Source organism: Chelonus insularis, unplaced genomic scaffold, assembly GCF_013357705.1.
Source record: "Chelonus insularis isolate UGA/USDA-ARS -01 unplaced genomic scaffold, ASM1335770v1 contig_94_pilon, whole genome shotgun sequence".
NCBI classification, from domain to species: Eukaryota; Metazoa; Arthropoda; class Insecta; order Hymenoptera; family Braconidae; genus Chelonus; species Chelonus insularis.
Genome location: NW_023276783.1, coordinates 2424571 through 2451783, shown reverse-complemented (window position 1 = coordinate 2451783; position 27213 = coordinate 2424571). Strand labels below are relative to the sequence as shown.

General features: G+C 28.1%; 6 protein-coding genes across 7 annotated transcripts in view; 3 read left to right on the top strand and 3 right to left on the bottom strand.

The window, feature by feature from the left end:
• Positions 1-17458, bottom strand: part of eIF5B (eukaryotic translation initiation factor 5B) — a 37381-nt gene extending 19923 nt beyond the window's left edge. The window contains 13 exon segments of the mRNA XM_035092658.1: positions 520-727; positions 1164-1240; positions 12642-12823; positions 12902-12983; positions 13070-13335; positions 13425-13627; positions 13697-13914; positions 13983-15116; positions 15214-15503; positions 15566-15745; positions 15841-15925; positions 15927-16326; positions 16732-17458. Coding sequence (XP_034948549.1) covers positions 520-727; positions 1164-1240; positions 12642-12823; positions 12902-12983; positions 13070-13335; positions 13425-13627; positions 13697-13914; positions 13983-15116; positions 15214-15503; positions 15566-15745; positions 15841-15925; positions 15927-16326; positions 16732-16778 — 3372 coding nt within the window. The 5' untranslated portion in view covers positions 16779-17458.
• Positions 17459-17519: 61 nt separating this feature from the next.
• Positions 17520-18952, top strand: RpL27A (ribosomal protein L27A). 2 transcript variants are annotated; one of them, XM_035092665.1, is made up of 7 exons: positions 17520-17611; positions 17879-17942; positions 18062-18159; positions 18219-18371; positions 18440-18574; positions 18780-18800; positions 18877-18952. In XM_035092665.1, exons 1-5 carry the CDS (start codon positions 17609-17611, stop codon positions 18566-18568), a joined length of 447 nt encoding a protein of 148 aa, XP_034948556.1. In that variant the 5' UTR covers positions 17520-17608; the 3' UTR covers positions 18569-18574; positions 18780-18800; positions 18877-18952. The 2 variants fall into 2 exon arrangements, with proteins under 2 accessions (XP_034948556.1, XP_034948555.1); XM_035092664.1 differs by having other exon boundaries at positions 17521-17611; positions 18780-18944.
• Sf3a2 (splicing factor 3a subunit 2) lies at positions 18953-20219 on the bottom strand. The gene is made up of 3 exons (XM_035092662.1): positions 20159-20219; positions 19435-19995; positions 18953-19361 (listed from the first exon to the last, which is right to left on the bottom strand). The coding sequence occupies exons 2-3, from the start codon at positions 19978-19980 to the stop codon at positions 19083-19085; spliced, it is 825 nt and encodes a 274-aa protein (XP_034948553.1). The 5' UTR covers positions 19981-19995; positions 20159-20219; the 3' UTR covers positions 18953-19082.
• Positions 20220-20357: 138 nt separating this feature from the next.
• On the top strand, positions 20358-21501 carry LOC118072641 (uncharacterized). The gene is made up of 4 exons (XM_035092663.1): positions 20358-20616; positions 20706-20901; positions 21012-21049; positions 21112-21501. Exons 1-4 carry the CDS (start codon positions 20562-20564, stop codon positions 21348-21350), a joined length of 528 nt encoding a protein of 175 aa, XP_034948554.1. The 5' UTR covers positions 20358-20561; the 3' UTR covers positions 21351-21501.
• A 270-nt stretch (positions 21502-21771) lies between these two features.
• Positions 21772-25479, bottom strand: LOC118072796 (uncharacterized). Its single transcript, XM_035092910.1, has 5 exons — positions 25246-25479; positions 24231-24330; positions 24004-24161; positions 22218-23919; positions 21772-22136 (listed from the first exon to the last, which is right to left on the bottom strand). Exons 2-5 carry the CDS (start codon positions 24309-24311, stop codon positions 22038-22040), a joined length of 2040 nt encoding a protein of 679 aa, XP_034948801.1. The 5' UTR covers positions 24312-24330; positions 25246-25479; the 3' UTR covers positions 21772-22037.
• On the top strand, positions 25463-26578 carry LOC118072797 (UPF0547 protein C16orf87 homolog). Its single transcript, XM_035092911.1, has 3 exons — positions 25463-25863; positions 26038-26226; positions 26303-26578. Exons 1-3 carry the CDS (start codon positions 25813-25815, stop codon positions 26537-26539), a joined length of 477 nt encoding a protein of 158 aa, XP_034948802.1. The 5' UTR covers positions 25463-25812; the 3' UTR covers positions 26540-26578.
• Positions 26579-27213: the final 635 nt, after the last annotated feature.

Below are 27213 nucleotides of genomic sequence, written 5' to 3'. Positions count from 1 at the left end.
TTAATAATGCAATAAATAAGATTCAAGACTATTAATAAATCATCAACATTTTTTTATAAATTTATCGTTAATCAATGAATGAATAAAAATATATCATTGAAATGGAATAAAAAAAAATTGTTAAGAAAAATATTGAAAGCTATCTCTTGTGGTTTATAGACAAAATGGGGCCATCATTCAACTTCCTGCCCGTCTGTGCTCCAACATCCGGCGCTGATAAGCCCCTTCTGTATATCACACAGTTATTTTTTGTCTATTTTGTCACTCATCCGGAGTCCAATAACGTTGAAACGTTATCAGAAGCATTTGATAATTAAAAATTAATCATCATATTTCATTCTTAGTATTTTCTTTTGACTTTTCAAAGATATTGTTGTCGTTTCAATATCAAACCATCACAAATAACTTCCATAAACAAGTTCCATAATAGTTAGCTTATTGGTTGTAAATTTATTTGCCTGTACAATATTTATTTAAAGTAATAAATAATTAAATGAATAAATAAATAAAAGTATATACCTGTGGTAGAATACGTAATTTGCATGGAAATACTGCAATATGTTTAAACTCTTCTCTTTTGCGTTGCTTCAGTTCTTCTTTATAGGCAGTGAATTTATCAAATAAATGATAAATTATATCAGCTTGGAATATCTTTACTCCTAATAAATCAGCTTGCTCTTGAGCTTCACGTTCAATTTTCACATCAAATGCCAATATTGTTGCGTACCTGAAATTAATCGATTTTGCAATCAATTTATTATTCCAATAAAATACAATTGAAGATTTATTATATTGCAGAATTATTAATCAATTATTCAAACACGTGTTTCATTAGGAATATTCAATTTTCAATACTTTATGATTCTCAAGTGATTGTAAATGACCTCGATTAAATCATTGACATGCCCTGACAATACAAAAATAATTATTTATATATTAATAATATCCTTTTGTTTATTAAACTATGCAGAAATTTATTTGATAATTAATATTTATTCTTCTTTAGAAGCATTATTATTCTAGAGTTTTCAATTTTTTTTTACTGGAGAAAATAGATTACTAACGATGAGTATTAACTTGAGAATTTGATAGAATGATTAATGGATTGAATTTTTCTGGTTAATTAAATTAATTAAATCAGTAATTTTGAGAAGTTAACTTACTGGCTATCATGTTGTAGCATGGCGGATGCTTTCGTGACATCTTTCTTCACCACCGGACCAATTTTGATACCAGCATACTGAAACAAAATCAATTATTCTGTCATTCTAAGAAAAAACAATTTTTCAGTGAAAAAATTTTCATTTCATTAAATGTTCAATCAACTTAATTGAGAACACTCTTGGGGGTTAAGATTATGTTTTTTCCAAACATTTCATAGTTAATAAAATTAAATTAAGTCAATTTCTTTCATTACATTTATATGTTAATTTAAAAATATTTCTTATCTATATCAAAGTATAATGAGAAAATGATTAATTCTTTTTATTATTTTATTTATTCCCTGTTTGATCTTATAATAATTTAATAACTCATTTCTTAAGTTAGAAATTCGAGTAGATTTCAATTTGATAAGCAATAAGAGCAAAAAAGTGATCACAGAGCGACCGGAAATTCAACTGACACTCCTCATTTGGTGATAGAAAAGAAAACAGCGGGGGAAAAGTGAAAAGGTAATCGGTAAGAAAATAAGAGATAAATATAAATAACGAAATTAATCAAATAAATACTTAATAATATGATAATTTTTAAGACGATGAAAAGAAATGAAAATTTACAAATGCGGAATAAATGAAATAAAAAAAAATCTCAACGATGTGTCAGAGAGAGTGAACGTTTGTACCAAAAATAACATCTGACGCACGTTTCTCCTGTACGCTTGAACCATACGGAAACGTACTCCTCGGCCACGCAAGATGCGTAGAATACGCACTACACCTATAAACAAACATGAAGGGATCAGGCACGCCGCGGGTGCAATTAGTCACTTTTACCCTCGTTTTTTTATACACTTTCTACCCTTTTTCAGAGTTATACACATGAAGTATGTTTACTCCGAATTCTACTCCGATATTAAAAATTACTCCAAAATAAATAACTACATCATTTATTTGATTTATTACTTTCAGCAATGAAAATTTATTAATCACTTTATTTCTACAATATTTTACTGATTTAATCTTTTTTTATTTTGATTAAAAAAAATGTGAATCATTTTTGGAGCGAAAAAAAAGAATTCATTGGAAGAATAAAAAAATTTTTTTTTTTCAACAAGGGTAATGAATTTAAATAAAAATGACAATTGATAGGAGTAAATGATGGCAAATGAAGTGAAAATTGGGTGAATTTTTAAGTATTTGAGTTGAAGTATAAACAGGAAGCTTCTTCATATGTTTATCAAGTTCCAAGAGTGTTAGACTCTGTTCAAGTATTTTCAAGCTCTGAATATCTTTATTTGAAATCCAACGAGGTACGATCGGAGTGTCAGACCTTCCGAGAAATGCGTATTTTCGTATCGGGATACTCAAATTGCTCTCAAGAAACTATTTCCAAAGTGCAGTCGTCGCGAAATAAAATACCATTTTTTTTTATATAAATTTATTTTTAAATTGAAACAATTAAAACTGATAATAGTCAGTTCTTGATATTGAAGATTAACAAATAAAAAATTTAGAAGAAGAAAATCGAATTCAAAGAAAAAAATATTTTTAATTTAATAATTCTTATTCAAGAAATAAAATAAGTTGAATGAATGAATAAATGAAAAATTGAATGAAAGTGTTCGAGTAAAGGTATATGAATGAACTGGTTAATACTTGGAAGCTTTTCTTTTACGTTTTCTACCTTTGAAAGCGTACTTACTGGCCACCTTTCTCTATACCATTCACCAATTACTGCACATATGGACTCATGTGAAATGAAAGTTCATTAATGTTGTTGAGTAATTTTCTAATCAGAATAATGAATTAAAAATTTTATCGCAAGATATGCCACGATGCAAAATAAAAACACTATTTCTTTATTTTATAGGTAGATAAGATCATTCAAATGATAAAAGATCATTATACAAGCCAACATGTTTTAACTTTAAATTGCAATTCTTAGTAACTCTTGACTACTGATTATAATTAAATGTGCCAATTAATTTTTATCATTATAGTTTTGATAAAATTTATGTTCAATGAAGACTTGATTTATAATTGCATTAATATTCAAAAGTAGATTCATTTTTTTAGCGATTAAAAAATAATTATTACAATAATAGTTTTCATTTTCTTATCAATTTTCAAGTATTAAAATAATAATCGTTAATTTAATTTAAAACAATTATATTCAAATACTTAGAATATTGCATTTAAACATTTTAAATATTCAATTGAATTCTTCAAACATCCACCCATTTCCCTAATTTCTTAAAATTCTGATGTAATATTTTCAAATCAAGTCTCCAATTGGATTTTAAATGTCTTAGTTAGTCTTAAAAATTCACATCATAGAATATAAAATATCCATTAAACAAATTTTACATTGTGGCCAGACTTATTTAAAGTCAAATGATAAACATAAAAAAGAATAATATTTTCATGAAGCTTAAATTAAAGAATGATTGAACGTCTAATAGCACATATAATAATCGTCATTCTATAAGACGAAGGACGTAACGATGAAACACAATGGCATTGGATAATTAACAATTCTTAACGTGAATTATTTTTCTTGTACTCATACAATATATCTACACCGTCCACACAAGCACACAAGAAAACATACACACCTCTATTATTCATGGAATACAGTGGGTGCGTGCCAAGATTTACAATCGAGCATTTTTCACTTATCAAAGTCTAACGTTTACTGATTATCAATCGATTTCCATTAATAATATTTTCTCTTTTGCCTCTACCAAGCCCCATATTTATTTCTTATCTACATTATACCTAAGTTTTTTTTTCAACAGAAAAATCAAAAAATCATCATAATAATCTTTTACTTGAAATAAAAAAAAAAATAATAATAATCCATTTGGAAGTTGATGTATTTATTTGAGTACTTTCTAATATTTTTCAAAAATAAATTAACGACATGAGGAGAGAATGAAAAATATTATCAAGTCATATTTTAAGTGTGTATCATCTCGTGTATACGAGAAGCTGTAGGAAAAGAAATAAAGTTGATTTATGAGTCTAATTTTTGGGTAATAAAAATGATAAATATAATAAATAATGAATGAATGTAGTAAAAATATTTAAGAAATATATATTAATATATAAAAAGGAAAAAATAATATATATATAAAGAAATAGTAAGTCTAGTTAAAGAGTTTGCATTAGCAGCAGGAAAAGATGGCGCCCTTCCTTGCATTGTCTTTTACCAGGTAAGCAGTTTAAAGACATGAGAGCGGATATGAATTGTCTGCTGCATGCTCTGTCAGCTGTCAGTATGAATTTCCACGAGTTTTATGCGCTTCATCACCGCTATTATCATAAAAGTAAATATCGAAATTAAAAAATAGTCAAATGCATTTTTCTCACAACACCATCAATTAATATACTTTTTTTTCTCTACCATTTAATTTTATTATTTAAAGCTAAATCACAGGTTATAATGAATATTATTTGCTTTTTATAATAAAGTATTTTTCTACCATTACTCTGATATCTTCAAAAAAACTTTCTCTTATTTTACGAGTATTTTTAGATGGTAAAAAAGAGGCTTATTTGATGGATTAAGTTTTTTTAGTTGTTAAATACTGTTTATTTTAAGTGGGTATTTTTTTATCGTTGATGAGACAGTAATTTGGCCCACGGTATCTTATCTGGAATTAAGTATATCGGGTAGACGACGGATCACCGTAACAAATCGTGAATTGTGCACGATTCTGTGCGATTCCGCACACGTGTATATAACTGAAGGAGTGGCATATGGCGTGAGTGTAACATAAATGGCTTTCGAAACACAACGCTATAGGTTAAATTATTTTACAATCGATATCAATGACCGAAAATAAACTTAACGTTTTCTGATTATGTAAACGATATTAAATATTCAATGGAATATTCAATTTAATAGTACTAGTGTGCTGATCTATCTTAAAATAGCTTTTGGATCTTTTATCGATTCTTCATACATATCTAAGATGAAGAATTAATTAAAAAACAACTATAAAAAAATATAAAACAAATTTTTTTTTTTAATTCCAAAAATTTTTATTCTATTTTTTAAAATAAAAATTAATTAAGAATGAATGCTGCTCTACTTTTCAATTTCCCTTTTTCATTTAATAATTACTTTAATGGTAATTTTCTTTTTTAATTAATTCTATTATTAAAAAAAAGAACATTAACAAAATTACTTTTTGTTTTTTCGAAATAGATTGTAATTAAAGCTCGCTAAACGAAAATAAAAATACTCAATGAATTCTTTTTTTTTCATTAATCTTGATTACACAAAACAATTATTATTTATATTTGAATTCATATTTTTAATAAATTAAATAACCATGCAAAAAAGATCACTTGGAAGACATTGAAAGAAATTCATTGATCATAAAAGTTTCTTTCCAAAAGTCAACAAAAAAAAAAAAAGATTTCAAATTGATTATACTAATTAAAAAAAAATCTCATTTAAAAATTTTATTTCAGTAGATCACCATCCTCGTCTCCTCAAAAGGAAGAGTAATAAATTGATTCCATAGGTGCAGGTTCCAAGATAAATTTCCATTATTCATCTCATAGGTAGCAAGCTAAAATATGTGATTTTAGGTTAATTTTAACCGGAAGCAATTTATAAATCACTGAAATGGAAGGATAATCAACAAATGGAATTTACTTTGTGAATTCTGAGTAGTATAAGACAAAGGAAAAAGCCAAAGACGCAATTAGTAACTTCCTCTTATTTTCGAGCGTGAACTCAAAAGAGGTTACATATTGTTCAATCTCCTCTTGTTCCACCTCCGCGTAAAATCTTCTAACATAAGACGAAAGAGACCGTACGTCCAATTAACCGCGTAGCTCATGTAACAATTGAATGGAGGATAATAATTTATAAATTCTACAATAGAGTTGAGGAGTCGTGCGAACATCCTGCTTCTTCGATTATTATTAAATAATTTAAACTTTATATTACATAACTGTACATACCTATACTCTATTTATTTAATATCAACTAAATACCAAAAACGTGCTGTTTACATCTTTTTTTTCAACACATCCAAAAATCATAAATCTTATAGACCTAGAAACCCCACTAATATTCTTGAAACGTAAAAAAATTGTTGCAAAAAAAATTTTATTACATCCTGACAATATTTTTCATCAATACTAAGATAACTGATGTCGAAGGAATTGTTTTATTTATTGCAAAAAAAATATTTATTTACGATCAATAAGATTTCTTTGAAAAAAATTGCATAAACTTGTTTTGCCCACGGAAGTTGAGTTCAGCATAAAAATATTGCAATTTCAAAAAATACAAATTGACTTGATTATTCAATAGATTGACTTCATTACTAATTTGAAAAAATACAACTTCACTTTAATATTTATTAATGACTTAGATATCATTTTCATTCAAGACTACTATTGAATAGGAATGAAATTTTTTTTTTGTTTTATTTTTAATAATAGAAGTATAAAAGAGAGTAATTTTCATGGTATTTTATATTATTAATTTAAAGAATAAAATATAATCAGTGTAATGTATATCTTATTAGAATAAAATAAAAAATTTTATTTTTACATTTCATAAAGATAGACCATCTTGGCCCCAGGGGGTCGTTTGACTCCATTAAACTCTAATAATCAAAAGATTCAATCTTCTCACCTTCATTCAAAGGAATAATTCATCAATTAAAAAAAAAATTAATCCAGTTTGAATTTATTTACAAGTAATAAATAATAAAAGAAATGAACTGAATAAAATATAATATAAATAAATTCAAAAAACAGACATATACTAAAAGGTTTATAATAAAAGGTGAAAACAATTTGCAATATCGACACGATGTTTTATTGTTTTCTCTCGATCCTGTGAAGGAAATCTTACTATGGATCTTTATAGCTACGATATAAGAGATGGCGTGGAGAGATATCGATTCCTCGAGCCAAGTAATTGAGTTTTATCACGGATCTCCAGGAAAAGATAATACAAGTTTCTAACTACCAACTTATTTTTATACTCCACCCTCTTCTTCTTTTTCTAATTCGTTTTACTCACAAATGATTCTTATACTTTTAATTTCATTACTATGACATTTGCTCAAGAGAGCACCTAATTCAATTCCAATATCAAAAATAACAAAGTTAGCCAATTAATCATTGAAATAAGTCTATAATTGAATTTATTCCAATATTCGATAAAATAAAATTTCGTTTGATCACTTGATAACTTGATTTAATTCTTTCTCAAAATATTTTGGCCAAAAAAGTTTCAATAATATAAAGAATAGAATTAATTTGCAAGTTAATTAATAAAAAAAAAACAATGATAAATAAACTATTGGCTTTTTTTTTTAACTTTAACACTGACAAAACAATATTCCTGGATCAATAATAATTTCATTCGTAATCTTTAAATGAAACAATAACACTTGTCCAACATAACAGGAATGATGACAGGATGGAGATTTAATGATGACAGAAATATCATGATCCTGCCATCATTCTGGATTTATTCTGTTTTTACTCTAGAAATTTTATCTAAATTTAAAAAAGCTTATATTTTTATAAAAAAATTTATCTGAAGATGTTTTGAAGCTGAAAGTGAAGGAGTGATGATGTCAACAGTCATCACCAACTAAACCATCTAAAATATTGCTGATTTTCAACCAAAAACTAATTATATTTCAACTACTTCTCAACTCAGCGGTAAAAATTAATTCAAGGAATAAACCCAAATAGTCTAGATGTCAATTCTACTCTAGTGGCACTGGAACAATTGCTTTAGACAGCTAGAAAGGGTTCCTAAAAAACAATTTTATTACCAAGCAGACAGTCAGGATGTCTAGTAGTTAGAACATCTATAAAGCAAATTGCAAAGTTTTATTTTTGATAGATACACCTTCTACCTGAATTTATAAAATATTTTGCTCATGCCAAGAAGATATATTTTTTTATACCAATAAAAAAATGATGTAATAAAGATGAATAAAAGGGACGTATTTTACAAAATTTATGAGATCCATGGAGATACAAAAATGATAGCTCATAACTTAGTACATACAAAGATAAAAAAATTCCAAAACGTCACCGGAAAATGGATATAATAGTTGGTATGAAATAGTTTTCAATTTCCCATGTACATCAAGAAGGAATAAGGCAGAAAAAACGACGGAAACAGAGCAGAAAGCATGAGAGGCCAATTGCTTTAAGTGAATGGATGGTAAAAAGGAACGTAAGGTCGTAAGATATATTGTAAGAAACACGGAAGCAGTCGAAACAGAGGGAGGAGTAAGAAAAGAAGAAAACAGCAGGGGACAGAATCGTAAATCCAGGAAGTCCGGAAATGAAAACCTAGGAGGCTTTCTCGCATTTTTGTTACACCGGAAACTGCAATAAAGGCTTAGTACTACTTAAATTTCATTTCCTTTCTGTTGAAAAACCACTATATACCTTGTATTGTAGTTATGAAAGGCACAATACTTCTCTTTACTTGACAAATTGATTTTTAATTTAAAAATAAAAATTGCATTTATATAATAGCTTATCCTTACATTAATAAGATATTTATACAACCTTTCTTGGAATAGTAAATTATTAGTAAATCATACTCAGAATGTTTTTAATTACATTCGGCTTTAAATTGTCAAGGTCTTAAAAGGATTCCTAAAAAGTCACGTGGGCGCAAAAAGACATTTATTCCCTTATACCTCTTTTGATCCCCATGCTTTTTACCTTTCTCTGATGTAACTATAGACCACAATCATCCAGTCGTATTTGGTGTGGCTTCTTTAGAACCTCGAACGACCTTTTTTAGTATCTGAACCCCAAAAGAAAATAAAAATCATCCAACAGAACAATAGAATTATAAAAAACCACTTTCTGACATGAAATTTAACTTTACGTATCCTTGTTATTTCATTCGTTTACTTTAGTTTTCTTTTCCTTTTTTTTTGATTATTTTATTTTTAAAATCACAATAAAAATTGCACTATCAGAGTTTAAAGAAAAAAACCATGTCTAATATAAGAAAGAATGAATTTTAAATAAATAAAAAAATACTAAGAAATCGAATTAATCAAAAAATACAAACTCGATAAAAAAGAAATGATATAATAGTTGGAAAAAAAAACAGGATTTAGTTTTTTACTGTGGCCTGGAGGACCGGAAATGAGTGTTGCATTTTACGAGCGCTCTCGTATTCTCAGTGATTGCCTTTCGCTTTTTTTTAATCATGTTTTTTTTATTTTAATTATTTAATTGCATTTTTGGCCTAAAATTTTCTGTCAATTTCATTTTTTTATCCTTCAATTATATTATCTATCATTTTGACTAAATATTAAACTATCTAATATTGACTTACAAAGAATAATGATTGATATTCTTGGTAAGATAGAAAAAGTATTTTTTTTTTTTAATTGAAAGTTAATTGTGTAATTGATAAAAATAGCAAAAGCTAGTCTTTATCCTTGCTCAACTTATGAATGAACGTTTTCTTCTCTACCACTACTACGATAAAAGTTGAGCTCTTATATGGCATCATCAAGTGGTACCCAATGACGTCAAAGCAAAGAAGTTTCATTCTATTAAACTTGAACACAAAATGTAATTTACTATTATTTGCGGTAAATTTATTGCTTTTTCAATCATTTATAGATCCAAGAATCAATGAAATATTACCTAAAAACAAAAAATATATTCAAAAACATTGATAATAAATTTTCTTCTTAATTTAATCATAAAATAAAAAACTGTATTTTTAATAGGACATGAAAAAAATGTAATGAATCAAATAATTATTATAAAACATTTTTAAAATTGAATGAATATCCTTTACAAATATTATTTATTCTGAAAAAAGCCTCATAATGATGAAAAAAAATAATGCATTTAAATTGCTCCAGTCAATCGAACGATTGTTGAACAACGAAATGTAATTATTTTTAAAAATTCACTTTTGGCTTTTTGTGGTTTTACTTTTTACCCCAATGTCTTTTGATCCCATCCACTCGCCTTCTTTGGCGTCATATCCGCCAGAAGTTCGCGTACCGTATCTCCATGTCGGGAAGTTGGTCTTCCTTCTCGTTAAAATCGCAACGACTTTCATCCGGTGGATTATTCTTCGACGAGAAACTTCTCGATAAACATCTTACGTACTCTTAAATGCTCTATTATTTTTTATATCATATTAAAGGTCCTTTTAATTTTTTATATGTAACACCAATTTAACCGAATTAATTGTATCAATAACATCGTTATCAACAACATTTCAATTAACTTTTTTTTTCATCGATTATTTATCAGCTATTTAATCAATAATTATATGTTCTAAAAAAAAATTAAATTTCACTCTTTAGGAAGAGTTTAATTTATGAATAAAAATTATAAAAAGCTCAAAATATACGTGAAAATATTATTGAATGAAAATAAAAATATCTCTGCTATTTATTTATGAAGTAAAAATATTTTTAACAAATTAAGCAAAATGATTTATAAATTTTTTTTTTTAAAATAAACTATCATGGTATTATTAGATTGTGCAATGACTATTTAAAAAAGTTGTAAATAAATTATATCTGTTGCAGTTAATGTCTAAAAAAAAATCATTTAAAAGTTCACCTATTTTTATATGTACCAAACCAGGTATATAATTTTATAAATTTTTATGTAAATTATTTTCTTGAAATAATAGTAATTAATTTTTTTATCTGTAACAACTCTTGTTTCCCGATAATAAAATAACCAGATTATTCATTTAACTGTACATAAATATTATTATTGCAAAAAAATATTCACTCCCTAAGATAATTCTTCATTTAAATCCACAAATATTCATCTATAAAACCTAACAGTATTCAAATCGTTCAATTCACACGCACACTTTTTGTTTAATTCAAACAGGATTTTATTTATCATGTAAAAAATAAAATTGAATTGACTCAGTTGGTCAATCGTAAATCAAACTAACGAGCGGATGCACCTCGGTTGATTTAAGAAAATAAATGTAGGTAGAGAAATAAAATAAAAAGAAAAAATAAAGAAGAAACTGCACAAAGAAACGATTGACTTTTGGTGAAGCCGACGGAACTTCCGGTCAAACCATCGTACAACGAAGAAGACAGTATCAATCATTTGTATTTTTTTTGTTTTAACTTCAACTTTATTTTTTTTCCACTTAGCTTTATTTCTCATTTTCTCGTCAACTTAATCGTTTTGTTTTACTTCAAAGATGTCTGAAGACGGTAAAGTGAAGAGTGAATAAAAAATGAATAAAAACGAAAATAAAAAAAAAAATAAAAATTGACGTTTTGTCTCTCGTGAGTAGTAAACCGGCTACCGGTAGTCCCGCATTCCATTGTAAAAGAAGATGTGGGAGACGCGTTCTGGCGCCTTCCACCACCCGCAGCGTCTTCGATTTATCCTTCAATCGATTCGATAACGAGGATAAATAAAACAAGAACCTTAAAAATAAATGAAGTTGAAGCAAAAAAAAAAAAATCAATAATAAAAACAAGACAAGATTGGACAAGACTGAGAAGAAGATAAAGCCAAGTAATGTGTATAAGGATAAAAAGGAATAACGTATACATGAAAGCATAAAAAACAAAAAACAAAGTATTGATTGATCATGTCACCAATCGAACGGAAATTTCAGGCGCCAGATCAAATCCCAAAATTTTTGCTTCAATTATCTTCAACGATTTATTTCCGCATCTGATTGAACAACAAGTAGTTGAATAATTAATGTATTCATTTCTTCAGAAATATTGACTGGAATATTTTGACTCTCTTGTAAAACATGTTAAGAATAAGCCAAGTTAATTTTATATTCGAAGTTATATATAGAAATAAAATATTAACTATATTTTGAATAAAATAAGAAATTAGATTTTTTACTCATTTTGCTAATTGAATGCATTTTTATTTTTTTTTTTTCATTTATTTAATGAAACGAATTTTATTTTATTAAGTAAAGTAACTGGAAAAAAATTAAATAATATGTATAAATATGTAACATGGCAAAAGTTGAGCTTAGCTGATAGTACGTTGGATCACGAACGCAACCACGGTACACCAGCAATGAGCCGTATCCTGCTAAACTGCTAAGAAGGAAGTGGTTCATTGCTGGCCTCTCGGACCGTGCCACATATATTTTAAATGCCGAAACAACGTTATCAGCTCTCAAGACTATTCTATTATACTGTTATACCATAATCCCATAATCCCATACTCAAATAATTGATTCAGTAAATTTTTTATACGAGATCAAAAGTGTTAGAAAAGAAAAATCATTAAGCTCTAACACTCCTGAAACCTCGAAATAATTTTTGTATATAAATTATCCAATTTAACTTTAGATAAGTGTCTATCGAAGCGGATACGAGCAATTTGTTTGTCTAGTATACGCTTATTAAATAATAAAGAAATATTTCAATGAAATTTATTCTAACATTAAAGCAGAGAAGAATTGGAATAAAGACTTACCGGAATTTTACTCGTCTTCAAGAAATCTAAGAGAGCTTCTAGAGCACCAAGCGTCGAAGCTTGAACATATACTCCATGTTCAGCAAGTTTGATACTACCTAAGGCCTTTGTTAATTCTTTAGCAATTTCTTCTTTCAAAAAATCTACTTCATCAGGGGTGTGTGCTACCAATAGATTTAATCCTGAAAAAATTATTGATAAATTACGTATTGTTACGTCCTGGCATTAATTGAATATGACTCAATAATAAATAAATATACCAGCAATAGCTTTTTCCAATTCTTTAGCAGCTATTTTAACACCTTGAGCAGCTTTTATTTCTTTGTATTCCATATAGGCATTCTATGAAAATTTATTTTCCATTTAATTTCATAAATAAGTAATTGTGATGTAATTCATGAACTGCATAAACTGTTAATCAAATTTACCTTGACTCTTAATTCTTTCAACGGTTGTGGCATGAGTAATGAACGAATTGTCGTAACAATTGGACCGTCAGTACCGGCAACAATCATTGTCTCACCTTCTCTCAACGTTCCATTGACTAGAATGCAATCAATCGTTGTACCAAGTCCTGGTAATGCTTTTACTTCCAGTACAGTAGCTTGTAACTCTTCACTATACATTAATCGTTTGGCCAAAGGTCCTTGGCATGCATCAACAATTAACGATAGCAAATTACCCATACCCTCACCTTGAATAAATCAGTAATAAAATGAAATGGATACTTCTCTATGAATAACTAACTGTAATAAACGATATGTCTGAGAAAAAATATTTTACCAGTAATAGCACTTGTTGGAACGAGTGAAACATAACTTCGTGGATCAGGATTCTTATAAAACAAAGCAGCATTCAGTCCTTGCTCAGCGAATTGTAGAATAACTTCGTCAGAGCGTCTTTCAAATTCTCGTTGAGTATTGGCTGCTTGAGATTTAATAATATCTTGTACGTCTTTGCGGTTCATAGTTTGCCAATCATACAATCTAAAAATTTAATTTATTTAAATATTGGAAAATTTATAAATTTTGTATTTAATATTTATTATCATTTACCTATCAATCTTATTCAACGCCACAACAAAAGGACATTTCTTGGCTTTTAAAAGGTTTATACTTTCAATAGTTTGAGGCTCTAATCCATGCATAATATCCACTACAAGAATAGCAATATCACAAAGCGATGAACCACGATTTCTTAAATTACTAAAAGATTCGTGCCCCGGTGTATCAATAATTAATAAACCAGGTAATTTAAATATCTTTTCGGCTGCCTAAAAACAGTAATAGTTATTTTGTATGGAACATATATGTAGGAATGAAATGTAAATTAATTAGTTACCCCTTTTACGTGCTTAGTAGACTCAATAATAGCATCAATAGGTACATTAGTAGCACCGATTTGTTGCGTAATACCTCCAGCTTCACTATCTTGAACATTAGTTCTTCTGAGTTTGTCCAAAATTTTAGTTTTTCCTGTGTCGACATGACCAAGAACACAGACAACCGCTGCACGTAAATTATCTAAGCTTTTCTTTTTTTCGGCTTCAATTCTTCGTTTTTGAATTCTTTCTCTTACACTTTCTTTTTTCTTCTCAGCATCAGTTAATTTTTCCTCTACACTGTCATTGTCACTTTCATCATCTGACTCATTCTCGCTGTCAGATGACTCTTCCTTTTTCACTTCTGGTTTTTCTATTTTAGTTTCTCTTTTCGGCACACTTCGTTTTACTTCAGCTGGTTTAACATCTTCATCAGACTTATTGTCATGACGCTCACCTTCCGATGAATCTACGTCCCAAGAATCTTTGACTTCATCTTCAGGTTTTTCTTCGGCTTTATTGACTTTGTCTACAATTTCTACTTGAACTTCATCCTTCACTAGTTGTTCATTTTCCGTTTGTTCTTCATTTTTATTTTCCTTATCATCTTTTTCCTCTTGACTCTGTTGCTTCATTTTATTCGGCCGTAATCTTGTTCCTAAAGATTTAGATTTTGTTTTCTTCTCGCCAACTTCAGGAACACCTGATCCTTGAGCTTTCAGGTATTCAAGCATAATCAAAGCTCGAGCCCTATCTTGCTTTTGTTTAGAAGTTAATAATTTTCCTTCAGCTTTTAATCGTTCTTTTCTTAGTTTTTCCTTTAATTTTTTCTTTTCTTTACGTTCTTGCTCTAATTGAAGCTGCTCTAACCGAGCCTTTTCTCTTAACTCTTCTTGTCTAATTCTCTCTTCTTCTTCACGTTTGGCACGTTCTTCATCTTCTTTCAATTTCTTCAAAGCTTCTTGCATCGCAGCAATCATTTTTTTACCGGGCCCTTTGCCTTTATCTTTTGGATCTTCTTTGCCTCCTTTCTTTTTTTTCTTTTTTTCATCATCTTCAGCATCTTCCGCTGTTTCTTCGGTTTTCTTGGAAGATTCTTCTTTAGGTTCTGTTTGTGATTTCGCTGTAGCTTCTGGTTTTTCAGCAGTTCCATCCTGAGAATTTAAAGCTTTTATTAACATTTGAAAATTATTTTTCAAAAAAACAAATTTATAAAATTATTCATCAATTATAATTTATAAAAAAAATTACCGTTTTTTTCTGGGCTAATTTTTTCTGCTTTTCTCGTTCTTTCTTCTCTTTTTTCTTTTGTGCTGCAGTTTTTACAGTACTACTCTCATTAACTTCGTTGGTATCATCAACAGCTTTAGCTTCACCTTCATTTTTTGGTTCATTTTTTTCTTTTTTCTTCTTTTTATTATCTTTACTTTCCTCTTCATGTTTTACTTCTTCTTTTACATCTGGTTTCTTTCCCGAATATTCTATTTCTAATTCAGCTAATGCCTTTTCAAGTTCATCATCACTGTCATGCTTTTTTCTGGCTGTTTGAGTATAAAAATGGTATTAGTTTTTCATTAAAAAAAACAATCTATATTTGTCATACCTTTTTTGCCTTTTTTTCCTTGTGGTTCTTGATTTTTTTGTTGATTCTGCTGTTTTCCTTTACTTCTTTCTTTACTTACTGGTTTCTCTTCTTCTTCGTCTGAATCTGGACGCTGAACTTCATCTTCATCATCATCATCATCATCGTTGTCCATATTTAAAAGTGCGAATCCACTTTTGACTACTAGATATCAATATATTGTTTGTTTAATATATTTCACTTAAAAGCTAAAATCAAGAAGTAAGTTTAATTAATAAAAAAAAAAACATGTATACCTTTTTGTTTATTCGAAACTGGTTGAGGAGGTAAAATATCAAATTCCTCATCAGAAACAGATACTTTTTTCCCTTTTTTCGTTTTTTCCCTTAACTTTAATACTTTCATCTTCAGAATCATCTTCATTCTTTTTTTTATTCTTTTTCGAATTAACTTTATTTTTTTTTGTTGCCATTTTTGTAGATATACTATCTTCATCATCTTCATTATCATCATCATCAGAATCACGAGCTTTCTTTCCTTTCTTTTTCTTTTCTTTTGATTTGTTTTTGTTAACTACTACCTCATCGTCGTCTTCAATATCAGACGATGCTCTTTTCCCTTTCTTATTTTTGCTCTTATCAGGTTTTTCTAATTGAAGATCATCTAATTCATTAGCTAAATTATCCACTTCACCTTTCTTTTTCTTTTTATCCTTTGCCGGTTCCATTTTAGACTTTGAGGACTCAATCGTTGACTGGCTCTCGACATCAGCATCACTATCACTTATTTTGAAAATAATAACAATCAATATGATGAATTGAAACAGCTGTCATTTACATTCTGATTGTTAATTACTAGTTTGAAGCAGTGAATGACTTTGAATGCTAAATTTTTTATCTGTTTTGTAAATAATACTATTAATTAAGAAAATATTTTTTAATAAATGTGGAATCTTCTATATATTTGAATATCACTCTATAACCTAAACTTCTGGCCAGACAACAAAAATTGCATCATCGTTTTTTAAATAAATTTTTCAATGTCAAAATTACGTCATAAATTTAAATAAATTAAAAAATGGCCATAATAATTTGTAAAACTACGTAAAAACATCAGAAACTTAATAATCAAAAATATTGACAAAAAATAATTCATTTTTTAATGAAAGCATGCTACAAATAACTTACAAATCATCATCCTTCCCAGATCGTTTCCCTTTCTTAGCTTTTCCCATAGTTTATTCACTATTGCTAATATTGCGCGATATTGCGTAAAAATAGATAACAAAAATAAATCTGTAAAATGTATTTTTTATTTTGGAATCACTTATTGTTTCAAAATATCTTGTCCGCATGTAAAAGTTTTTTTAATGTAAAAATGAACAGCATAACCAGTCTGTTTAATTTACTTGAAGTTAGCATTTTATCGATTCATGACAATCGTCTTGATATCAGAGTCTCTTACATGGATATTTGTAGATGGTATGACATTATTCTTTATGAAAATATCAACAATGGCAATCTAAATAACAATAGATTTATTGATCATAGTAATAGAAATTAATTGATTAATAAAAAATACCAATTACGTTAACAATTTAAAAACTGTTGTAATGACTACGGTGCGTATTGTTGAATATTGAGGATGCGGCTTTGAGACGGAGACTGTCGCGGGACGCGGGAAATTAATTATGCCGGCGGCACTTGAGCAAACTATCATCGTGTGTCGTGTTTTTGATTTAATAGGAGAGCTGGAACAATTTTGATTAGTTTTGAAAGCATTTCTAAGTTTTTAAAAAACTACTAATTTTCTTCAACATTCAGAAAGTATAAATACTCGAGTATGCGGTAATTTTTCGGATGTACTTGATGTACATGAACCGAGCAAGTTTGATACTTGTGTGTGAAGAATAAACCAGAAGTGAACTGTGGCGTGCCCCTTCCATTTTTATCATTCATCGGTATCAACATCTACTATAGCAATTTTTGAATCTAAAAACTCTATAGTATGAAAATGTGAAATGCGCATGTTTGTCGGGTTTGAGTTCTTTACGGAAAAATCAAGATGGTGAGTGATTGAATGATGCATGTTGAGCGATAATTATCCATTATTATTAATAACATCGCGTTTTTAATAATTGTATTGAATTCTTTAAATTCATTATTAAATAATTATTTAAATTAAAATCATGGTATTTCCTAAGTTGTGTAACTATTTAAATAATTTTTTGACTATTTATCTGACCCGTGCAGCACTTTCGTATATGTAAACATCATTCTCAAAAATGTGTCATTTTTTTATCGTTAACTATCAATACGAATTTTTTGTTTCTAGTCCACACATAAAAAGAAGACAAGGAAGCTTCGTGGGCACGTAAGCCATGGTCATGGCCGTATTGGTAAATATTTTATCACATATTTATTAACCCTATGTTCAATACATAACCTCAACTGTTAGTATTGAATATGAACTCATTATGATTATTTTTTATGTTCATTTATTATTTAAATTTTTAAGGCAAACACAGAAAGCATCCTGGTGGTCGTGGTAATGCTGGTGGTCTTCATCAACATCGTATCAATTTCGACAAATACCATCCTGGATATTTCGGAAAGGTAATATTTGTCGTTTCAGGATTATTTAGAAAATATTTCATAATTTTGTAAAATTACAGCTTGGTATGAGAAACTTCCATCTTCGAAGGAATACTAAATGGTGTCCAGCTCTTAATTTAGATAAATTATGGACCTTAGTATCAGAACAACAGAGATTGAAATACAAAGATAATACCAATGGAAAAGTACCTGTTATTGATCTCGTCAAGGCAGTAAGTATTTACAAAATCAATTTATAATAATATTAAATAAATTCATAACTTATATTTGATACTTTCAGGGTTATTACAAGTTATTAGGTAAAGGAAGGCTACCTAATCAACCCGTAATTGTTAAGGCCAAATTCTTCAGTAGAAAAGCTGAAGATAAAATTAAAGCAGTCGGTGGCGCATGTGTTCTTAGTGCTTGAATTTCGGTAAATATAATTTTTAATTGACTCAATTTTTTTTGTCGATGCATAGAACATTAAATGATGATATTGAACGGGCGGTCTTAATAGTGCGTACAACACTGTTTTATACTGTGGAATGTGTTCATTCTCTGATTAAAAAATTCTAAAAATATTTTATAATAATTTTCTAAAAAATTCTTCAACTTTAAATTTGTTCTATTTGTTTCAGGGTTTCCGAACCATACGATTGGTACGTTGGTAATCAGTGGAATAATTCCATCTTAAGAGAAGATTTGAAATTAAGAATTTAATTTTATTTTTTATAGTGACCATCATTTCTACGGCTGCATCAAAACCATCTTTGAACTCTTATTAATAAAATTAATAAAAAATACATCCGAATTACCTTTTTTTCTTTTAATATTTCCATTGTTTATTTCACATTCAATTCATTAAACAAATAATGTATTTCCCACTAACGTTACTTATACGTACGTTGAATTTTTGCGATTAAATAAAAAATTCTAAAAAATTAAGCAAGATGAGGTGGTGGTGGAGGAATTTGCAAACCTGCAGTCATTATAGATGGAGGTGGAGGTACAGGATTGAAAATAGGTGGTCTTGGAGGTGGTGGAACTGGCATCATTGGTGGTCCTAATCCAGGTCTTATTAATGGAACTGGTGGCGGTGGAATTTTTCCAACTGAAGGTTTTTCATTTTTAAATGCAAATTGTAGGAAGAATTGCTTTGTGTCACGATTCCAGTGTGTCCAAAATTTTCCTTCTGCTTTTTCTACTTCTCTACTTGGCACCTAAAAAAACATTATACCATTATGTATTTTATTTTCAACACGTTAACATCTAAAAGATTCGAAAATAAGTTACCTTAAAAGCAATTGTTTCATAAGGTTCTGCAGCAAAAAGTAAATATTGCCATTTACGATCTGGAGGTTCTACTCTTTGCTCATAAGCTGACATAAATCTATGCCTCGGAATAACATTATCAGCAACTTCTGGGTAATCAACTTGAAATAAAAGACTTTGTTGTCCTGACTCGGGATCTCTTTGCTTTGTAACACGATAACCAGGCCGACCAATTTTAACAAATTTTTTAGGCTCAACTCGTGGCTTTTCTGGTGCTAAGGTCTGCGGAGCTTCTTTAGCTTCTTTGGCAGCCCTTCTTGCTAAATTAGCTTGATGTTTTTTTCCCTGAGTATGTGCTAAGTAACTACCTTCATTATTATGTAAAGTAAGACATAATTTACATTCATATGAGCCTAAATGATTTTTCATAAAATAAGGATCCTTATTCAAATCGATTGTCTCTAAGGCTAATTGACGAAGACGTTCTCTACGATCTCGGTTACTTTCTGACCAAGAAGCCACACCACCACCTCCTGTTTTTCCTCCAGGACGATTTTGAAAGTCCATTTTGTCTTATGTAATCTGAAAGAGTAGTTAATTAGAATACAAGAGATGAAAGTATAAGAGGTTATGTAGTTTTGCAATGAGTTATAAATAATGTGAGAATTAAGAACAATATTTTTTCACATAAATAAAATACAGAACTAGTATATACATTTAAAATTCAATTATTTTCTCTACATACCTAATTTTTTAATATATATTTTATTCAAAATGATACGTCTGATTTCAAAAAATAACACTATCTTCTTTGTCCATATATTTTAACTTTTATTACGAACTTGAATTTTTTAAGTATTTCGTGAGTATAATAGTTTATTATTTCATAAAATTATATAATTAATTGTTAGAAAATATTTGTAAAATACTCTAATGTAAACAAAGCGTTATTCATTTTCGGCATGTGACGCCATGTTGTAATCGGTCGACTACCGCGATACCTATCGACTGCTAATGTAATTTGATCAGGTAATTAACTTTTAATGAGTGACTCAAAGGAGTTGTAATTAGTTGTCATACGATCACTACTTTTTGTGTTATTTTTTTTATCATAACGATAAAAACAACTAAACATTTTTTATTATAAAATGGGTATGAGTGAAATACAAACTTGGCTTTTGATTCGTCGATATGATAAACTTGGTAAGATTTTAATAATGTTTTTATTTATAAAATATGAAAAATCAATACAGTATTATATAGAATAATAACAAAACTATTTTTTATTTTAGAATCAGATTCATCAAAACTTCAAACAAGTTTACAACCATTAACTTTAAGCCCAGGACTACTGGGGGAAGAATTGAAATCTGCTATTTTTCGACTGATTGATGTTGAAGATGATAATACCAGAGTATTAAAAATACGAAGACAAGATAGTAATCTTATACCTTTGTCAACGTTATTAAATGGATCAACACCAGAAAAGTATGCCTGATAATTGTATTGTGCAACATCTTGATTCGGTTTCTAAAAACTTAACTGTAAAGTTAAACAAATTAAACAGTGATAATGGAGTTTTATTTTCTATTTTTTAGGCCATTTATTGTTGATGTCGCTGGAGTCCATCAGTTCTGTAAGTTAAATAATTTAATGTTGAAGTATGTAATATGTATACATATATTGATTCATTTTCAGGTCCTGTTGAGAGACGTTCAATACCTCCTAGTTATGTTGACGCATTACAATCAAAGTTGAATAATTTAGAAAAACGAATAGAGCTAGCAGAAACTGCTGTTCCTGATTTAACAAATGCTCATATTCATGCAGTAGAAGATGCTGCTGCCCAACTGACAAATTGTGTTAATTTTTTAGATAGACGTCTCGATGAACTTGTACCATCTGCTTGGAAATCTCAACTAAATTCTACCGTTTAATTTAATTTCTACTTAATAAGACTTAATAAAACATGACCAATTAACAACAATAATGAATAGTACCAACATCAATAATTTATTTATGTTAGAGAAATAAATGGAATAAAACAGTTTATATATTATTGAGTATTGTTAAAAGAATATATTAAAAATTGTGCAATCTTATTACATTAGTGTATATAAAATAATTTTTTATCACTTGATCACACATTACATTTATGTTTGAAAATTGATTTTTCAGTATCTGTAGAAAAATATTGTCTCTTTTTATTTTAAAATATCTTTATTGTACTTTGTAAACAAATAATTTTTTTTTTTTTTTTTTTTTTTTTTTATTTTTAAAATTTTTTTATAACATCGTATTACTTTTTTTCATATAATTTTAAATTATTTTCATCTATATGATGAACACTTTTTGGCATTCAAAAACTTTTGACCACTATAAATGATATAAATGAATTTATATGAGTGGTTGAAAAAATTTTTTATAAATATTTGTTGATTTTGTAATTTTTCTGTAGAATTTAAATAAATTATAAAAATAATAATAGATCATGTGTAATGAATGATGAATTTTCAATAAATTATATATAATGATAAAATCCGACAAAGAACAAATAACGTAAACATATAATGAATTTATATTTTAAAAAAAAAAACAAACTCAAACACCCAAAAAGCCTAATCTTACGTTGTAGGATTAAACTCTGCATCTAGCAGTTTTAAATTTAGTTCACTATTATCTTCTTTATTTACAACATTTATTTCAACATTGTAAGTGTTTGCCTATAATGTAAGAATAAGATATATTAGTTACGATAATTTATTAGTATTACACGGGGATACTAAAACAATATATTTACTCACCAAATGCAATGAAGCAACAAAAAGTCTGGCGATATTTCCAGGCTCCTCTTGCTCCGCAATTTCATGAAATTCTACCTGATGCTCATTCTTTGCTTTCAAGCTTTCAATGATTCTCTTTTCATACTCGTCAACATGAAAAGATGGCCTATTTTCAACGGCTTTTAAAGCTTCAACGGTTTCAAACCACTTAGCTGATTCTTCTTCTCTGTCATGGGTAACATCAAATTTTTTCTTAAGCTCTTTCATTTTTCGTTCAATTCTTTCTTGATGATTTTGTCCTACTGTTTGGAATCCTAGATTATCGGAAACTTCAGAATAATCATCATCATCTTGTATATGATCCGAAGATGCACAAGGTGAATGCGACAATGGAGATGGTGAAGACACTACTTCTGTTACTGAAGGATGTATAGATTGATGTTCAGATATATTTTTTTTAGACTTTTTTAACGATTCTAATTTCAACTGATAACCTAAGCAATCCATATTTTCATTTAAAACAGCCTCATAACTTTGACTACTTAGCTTTGGTTGCATTTTTAAATATTCCTCAAACATTTTGTTGATTTCTTCAGTTTCTGTTATATTTTTCGCTCTCTTTCCTGAAGATTTTTTGGAATAACGTTTTTTTGCAGAATCAGTTAGAGTTCTTTTTCTTAATTTTGGTACGGACGTCAATAGTGCAATGTGACAAGGAAGTTTAAACTCTCTTCGTCGCCTTGGTATTTTGTCTGGAACTACCGATTCAACTGAAATTGGTTCCCACAAGTTGTTTGGCTCTTCTATCGTTTTGTTTGATTTTTTTGGCGTTAAACCCATTTGTAAATCGTCAGGATCTCCTGATGTATATCCTGCATCCGTTTCAGTAGAATCCCGAGTACTCATTGGTTTACCTGTCGCCTGTGATGTATTATTTAATGAATTTTCGATGTCAGTCTTATCAAAGTCATTTGTAGAACTTTTATTGGGATTATTTTCGGAATGTCTTTCAGAATAAACTGGGGAATTATTTGCTGAATTTTGTTCACACAATTCATTATTTTCTTCGTCTGGAGTTTTGCTCTGCTCTAACCCAGAATCATTGGGACTTTCATCTGATTCGATAGAGGAATCTGCAATAGGTGACATTATTGGATCATCAACATCTTTCAAAGAGTTGTTTATTGATTGGGAAAAATCACATATCGTTTGCGTATCGGAAGTGTTAAGTTGAGAGGTGGATACCATCGATTCATATCCTGATTCCTGAGTTTGATTGAATATTGTTTCATCTCTTGATATTTCATCGTCAGAACACAAATCTAAATCATCATCACAATCAACTTGTTCTATATTTATATTAGAGATATTTAGATGATCAGATTTCTCGTTATTGAAATCTGAAGGAGTCACTTCTTCAATTAACATCTTTGATACCGTTAATTGTTGATTACATCTAAAATCGTACTTCTTTCCGATAACTTCTCCGGCAATATCGATAATATCTTGAGAGAATTTATGTCTCGAGACATTTTCTAGTTGAGGAAATCGAGGGCTAATCAATTTTATTTTTCGTTCTTCTTTTGTTGATTTTTCTCGTTCATGATTTTTTTTTAGAATTCCTACACTGAAATCTACTAAATCAAAATTTTTAAAATCAATTATTGCTTTTCTAGGCCTACGATGACTTTTATCTTTTTTTTGCTCTTCTTCAACCTCATCTCTGGAAAAAATGAATAAGTTAAAATGTGATCTTATAATAGGAAAGTTTTAGAATAAATTAATTGTAACAATATATTTGACATACTCATTTTCCTGCATTGATTTACTTAAAGCTGTCGTGTCTTGGTACAGATATTCCACACGTCTGACATAAACATTCGCAGAATTTTGTAGAACTAGTGCAGCTTCACTAAAGTTTAGATTACATGGTTCTTGCATTAACGCATAATAATCTTCTAAAATCTAAAAAAAAATCGTTTTATTTAATTAAATTGAGCTTTATTTAATTATTAACTTAAGAATTTTTTTTACCTTAGCTAAAGGGAAGTTCCATTCCGCTAAATCTTTAGCTGGTTTCATTAATTGAGAGCATAGATCTTGTAAAGTTGTCATATTGATATTTTTTCGGTTTCTGTAAAAATATCAAGTTCTAATATGATGAAAATTTTCAATGAAATTGTTCAATGATTATAAACTAAGACATTTCAGAATTTACGTACTTTTCAATTTTTATTATTTTTGTATGAGTAAAAGTGATATTGATAATTATATCGATTGTTTCACTTCTTTCTTTTCTTTTTTTGCTATTCTAATTATTAATATTTTTTTTATTAAGTTAACTATTTAAAATTTTATCCAAATTAAATGTAATTTTTCGTTATTGTATATTTAATTGATTAAAAATTTTCTGAATAAAAATTTTACTTTACTCTGTAGCCATAACTCTATCGGCAAATATATTGATTCGAGAACAATAAATTTGTCTCGTGGACAAATTTTATTTTATATTATCAGTTATAGATTATAATACATGATAGATAAGGTACAGGGCCACATTTGGTATCTAAAAATAGTTTAACACAAGTGTCTATTCATCTAATGCAAAATTTATAATATGAGATTAATCGAAATAATAAATTACTTATGTATTTGATCATAAAGCCGTATAGATGAATATATATTACATACAAAAAATTATAATACTAACTAAAAAACACAATTAACATAAAATCAAAAACATTAGTGATTTATGCAAATAAAAGCTAAAGTTTCTAAAAATCGCCAAAACTTTCGATAATTCAAACTCCACACGCGAACATAATACAAAAAGACTCGATTCGTTATAACGACACAATGTAAACACGTTCAAGCATGTTTTAGCGCGATCCCAAATCAAAAGCGCAGTTAACAGAAAAAATGCAAAACGGTCATTAAATTCAGTTAATAAAGTTTGAACTGTTAAAAGACTACAATTATACACAACAACTGTTGTTAAACGATCCTAAAATAATTGACAAACTAATCATAAATGTTTTGTTTACATTACCGTAACTGAAAAATAGCGTCTCCAACATCTATTCACCATGAACATAAGCCATTTTTGATAAGTTACTCGTTAGTTTTATTACTTTTGATAGTACGTTGCTATATTATAGTTTGATGTGTGTTCTCTCTCACTTCTATAATAACCGGAAGGCAAACAAAATAATTCTAGTTCAATTCGTACGTTTCACGCGCGCAAGTAAAGTAAGGAATAACTTGAGATTTACGTGATCCGCCATTTTTGTTAGGAAAAAAGAGAAGAAAAAGATGGAATAACAACCCATTTTCTACAGCCGGTAAAACCATTGCATACTTTATCAATGCTGGAGAAAAAAATAATAATAATGATTATACCAAAAATTAGACAGTGTTGCCAAAATACTTGAAATAAAGTTTACAATAGTGTAGATGAGTGTGATGAATGTGAATGTGTCGATGTGTGAAATAGCAATTAAAATTATATTTATATAAGTTAAACATAGTTATTATTATGATAAATCATAAAGTATATTAATAGTAACTATGTAATTATAAATATATTTAATTACTTTGTATAAAATTATTTATTGGGATGGCGAAAACAAAAACTATTAGTAAAGGGTGTCCAAAATGTGAACAACAGGTAAACAAAAATTTATTTTAATCTCAACAATTTAATTCGTCCTTGAAAAAAGTTTAAAGTTCAAAAAATATATATGTACATAAATTTTTTATTATTATGTGTATAATTATATCTAGTAATATAATAGAATATGGACTAAAAACAATAATTTAATAATTTATTTTAATTTTTCAGGTTCCAGTAGCGTGTAAGGCTTGTCCCTGTGGTTATTCATTTTTTAATGCTCGTCGTAATTCAATTAAAAGTCCACCAAGTCCAGACAGCAATAGTACCATAAAAACAAGAAGAACGAATAGGATAAAACGACGAATAAATTATTATGATGCTTTAGAATATGATAAACAAACTCGGAAAACTGCCAAGGTAATGAACTAAAAGATATTAAAAGTTTTTTCTAAAAAAGAAAATAAGTTTAATAGTCAAATCGATTACTAATTAGATTCGAAGAGCAGCGGAATTGAGTTCAGATAACGACTGTTCTCAATTGAATAAAAAGAAAAAAAGAAAAGTAGGTAAAACTAAAGGTAATAAGACAGGAGGAAATGGTAGTACAGGGGATGATGATGACGAAACGGAAGGTGTAAATACTTTGTCGCCAGAAAAGCAACTTACGTGTTCTTTAATTTTACAAGAACTTAATAGTAAAATGAATAATGTTGCATGGAAGCCAATGTGATGATTGTGTTGTATTAAATGCCTTTTTCTAATTAAAAAATGTACATTAATTATTATTAATAATTATTAATTAATATTATTCATATTATTATATTATAATAAGAATTATTATAGTAATATTCAATTTATTATTTTCATCAATCTTAATAAATTATTATCGTGCAATAAAATGCAATTTCATTACTTAAAATGTTATTTATCTTTACTATGAATCATTTTTGTAATTAAATAAAATAAGAAAAACGTAATTAATTATTTAAGAATAGAGTTTTATTCAAACACTTATCTTCGCTTAATGAAAAAACATTAGAATTATCTAAATCTCTTAATTGTATTTTTTGTTTAATAGAAATATAACAATAATGGTGCATATATCGTACATTGAATGAAAAATATTCTATAAAAATACTGAGACAAAGAAAAAATAATTATATTTAAATGATAAACTTAAGGATAATTCATATGATATATTATTTCAATATTAATTTTATTTCATTACTTAAGTTTAACTTCTCTTTTTTTATCAATTATTTTTCATTTTATCGCGAAAAAATGTACAATTATAAAATACATTAATAATATATCATTATTATTTATATAACTAGCAATATTGTAAATGAATATTTATTTTTTTTTGTGCTGAATTATACATCAATAAGTACTTTCTAATTTATT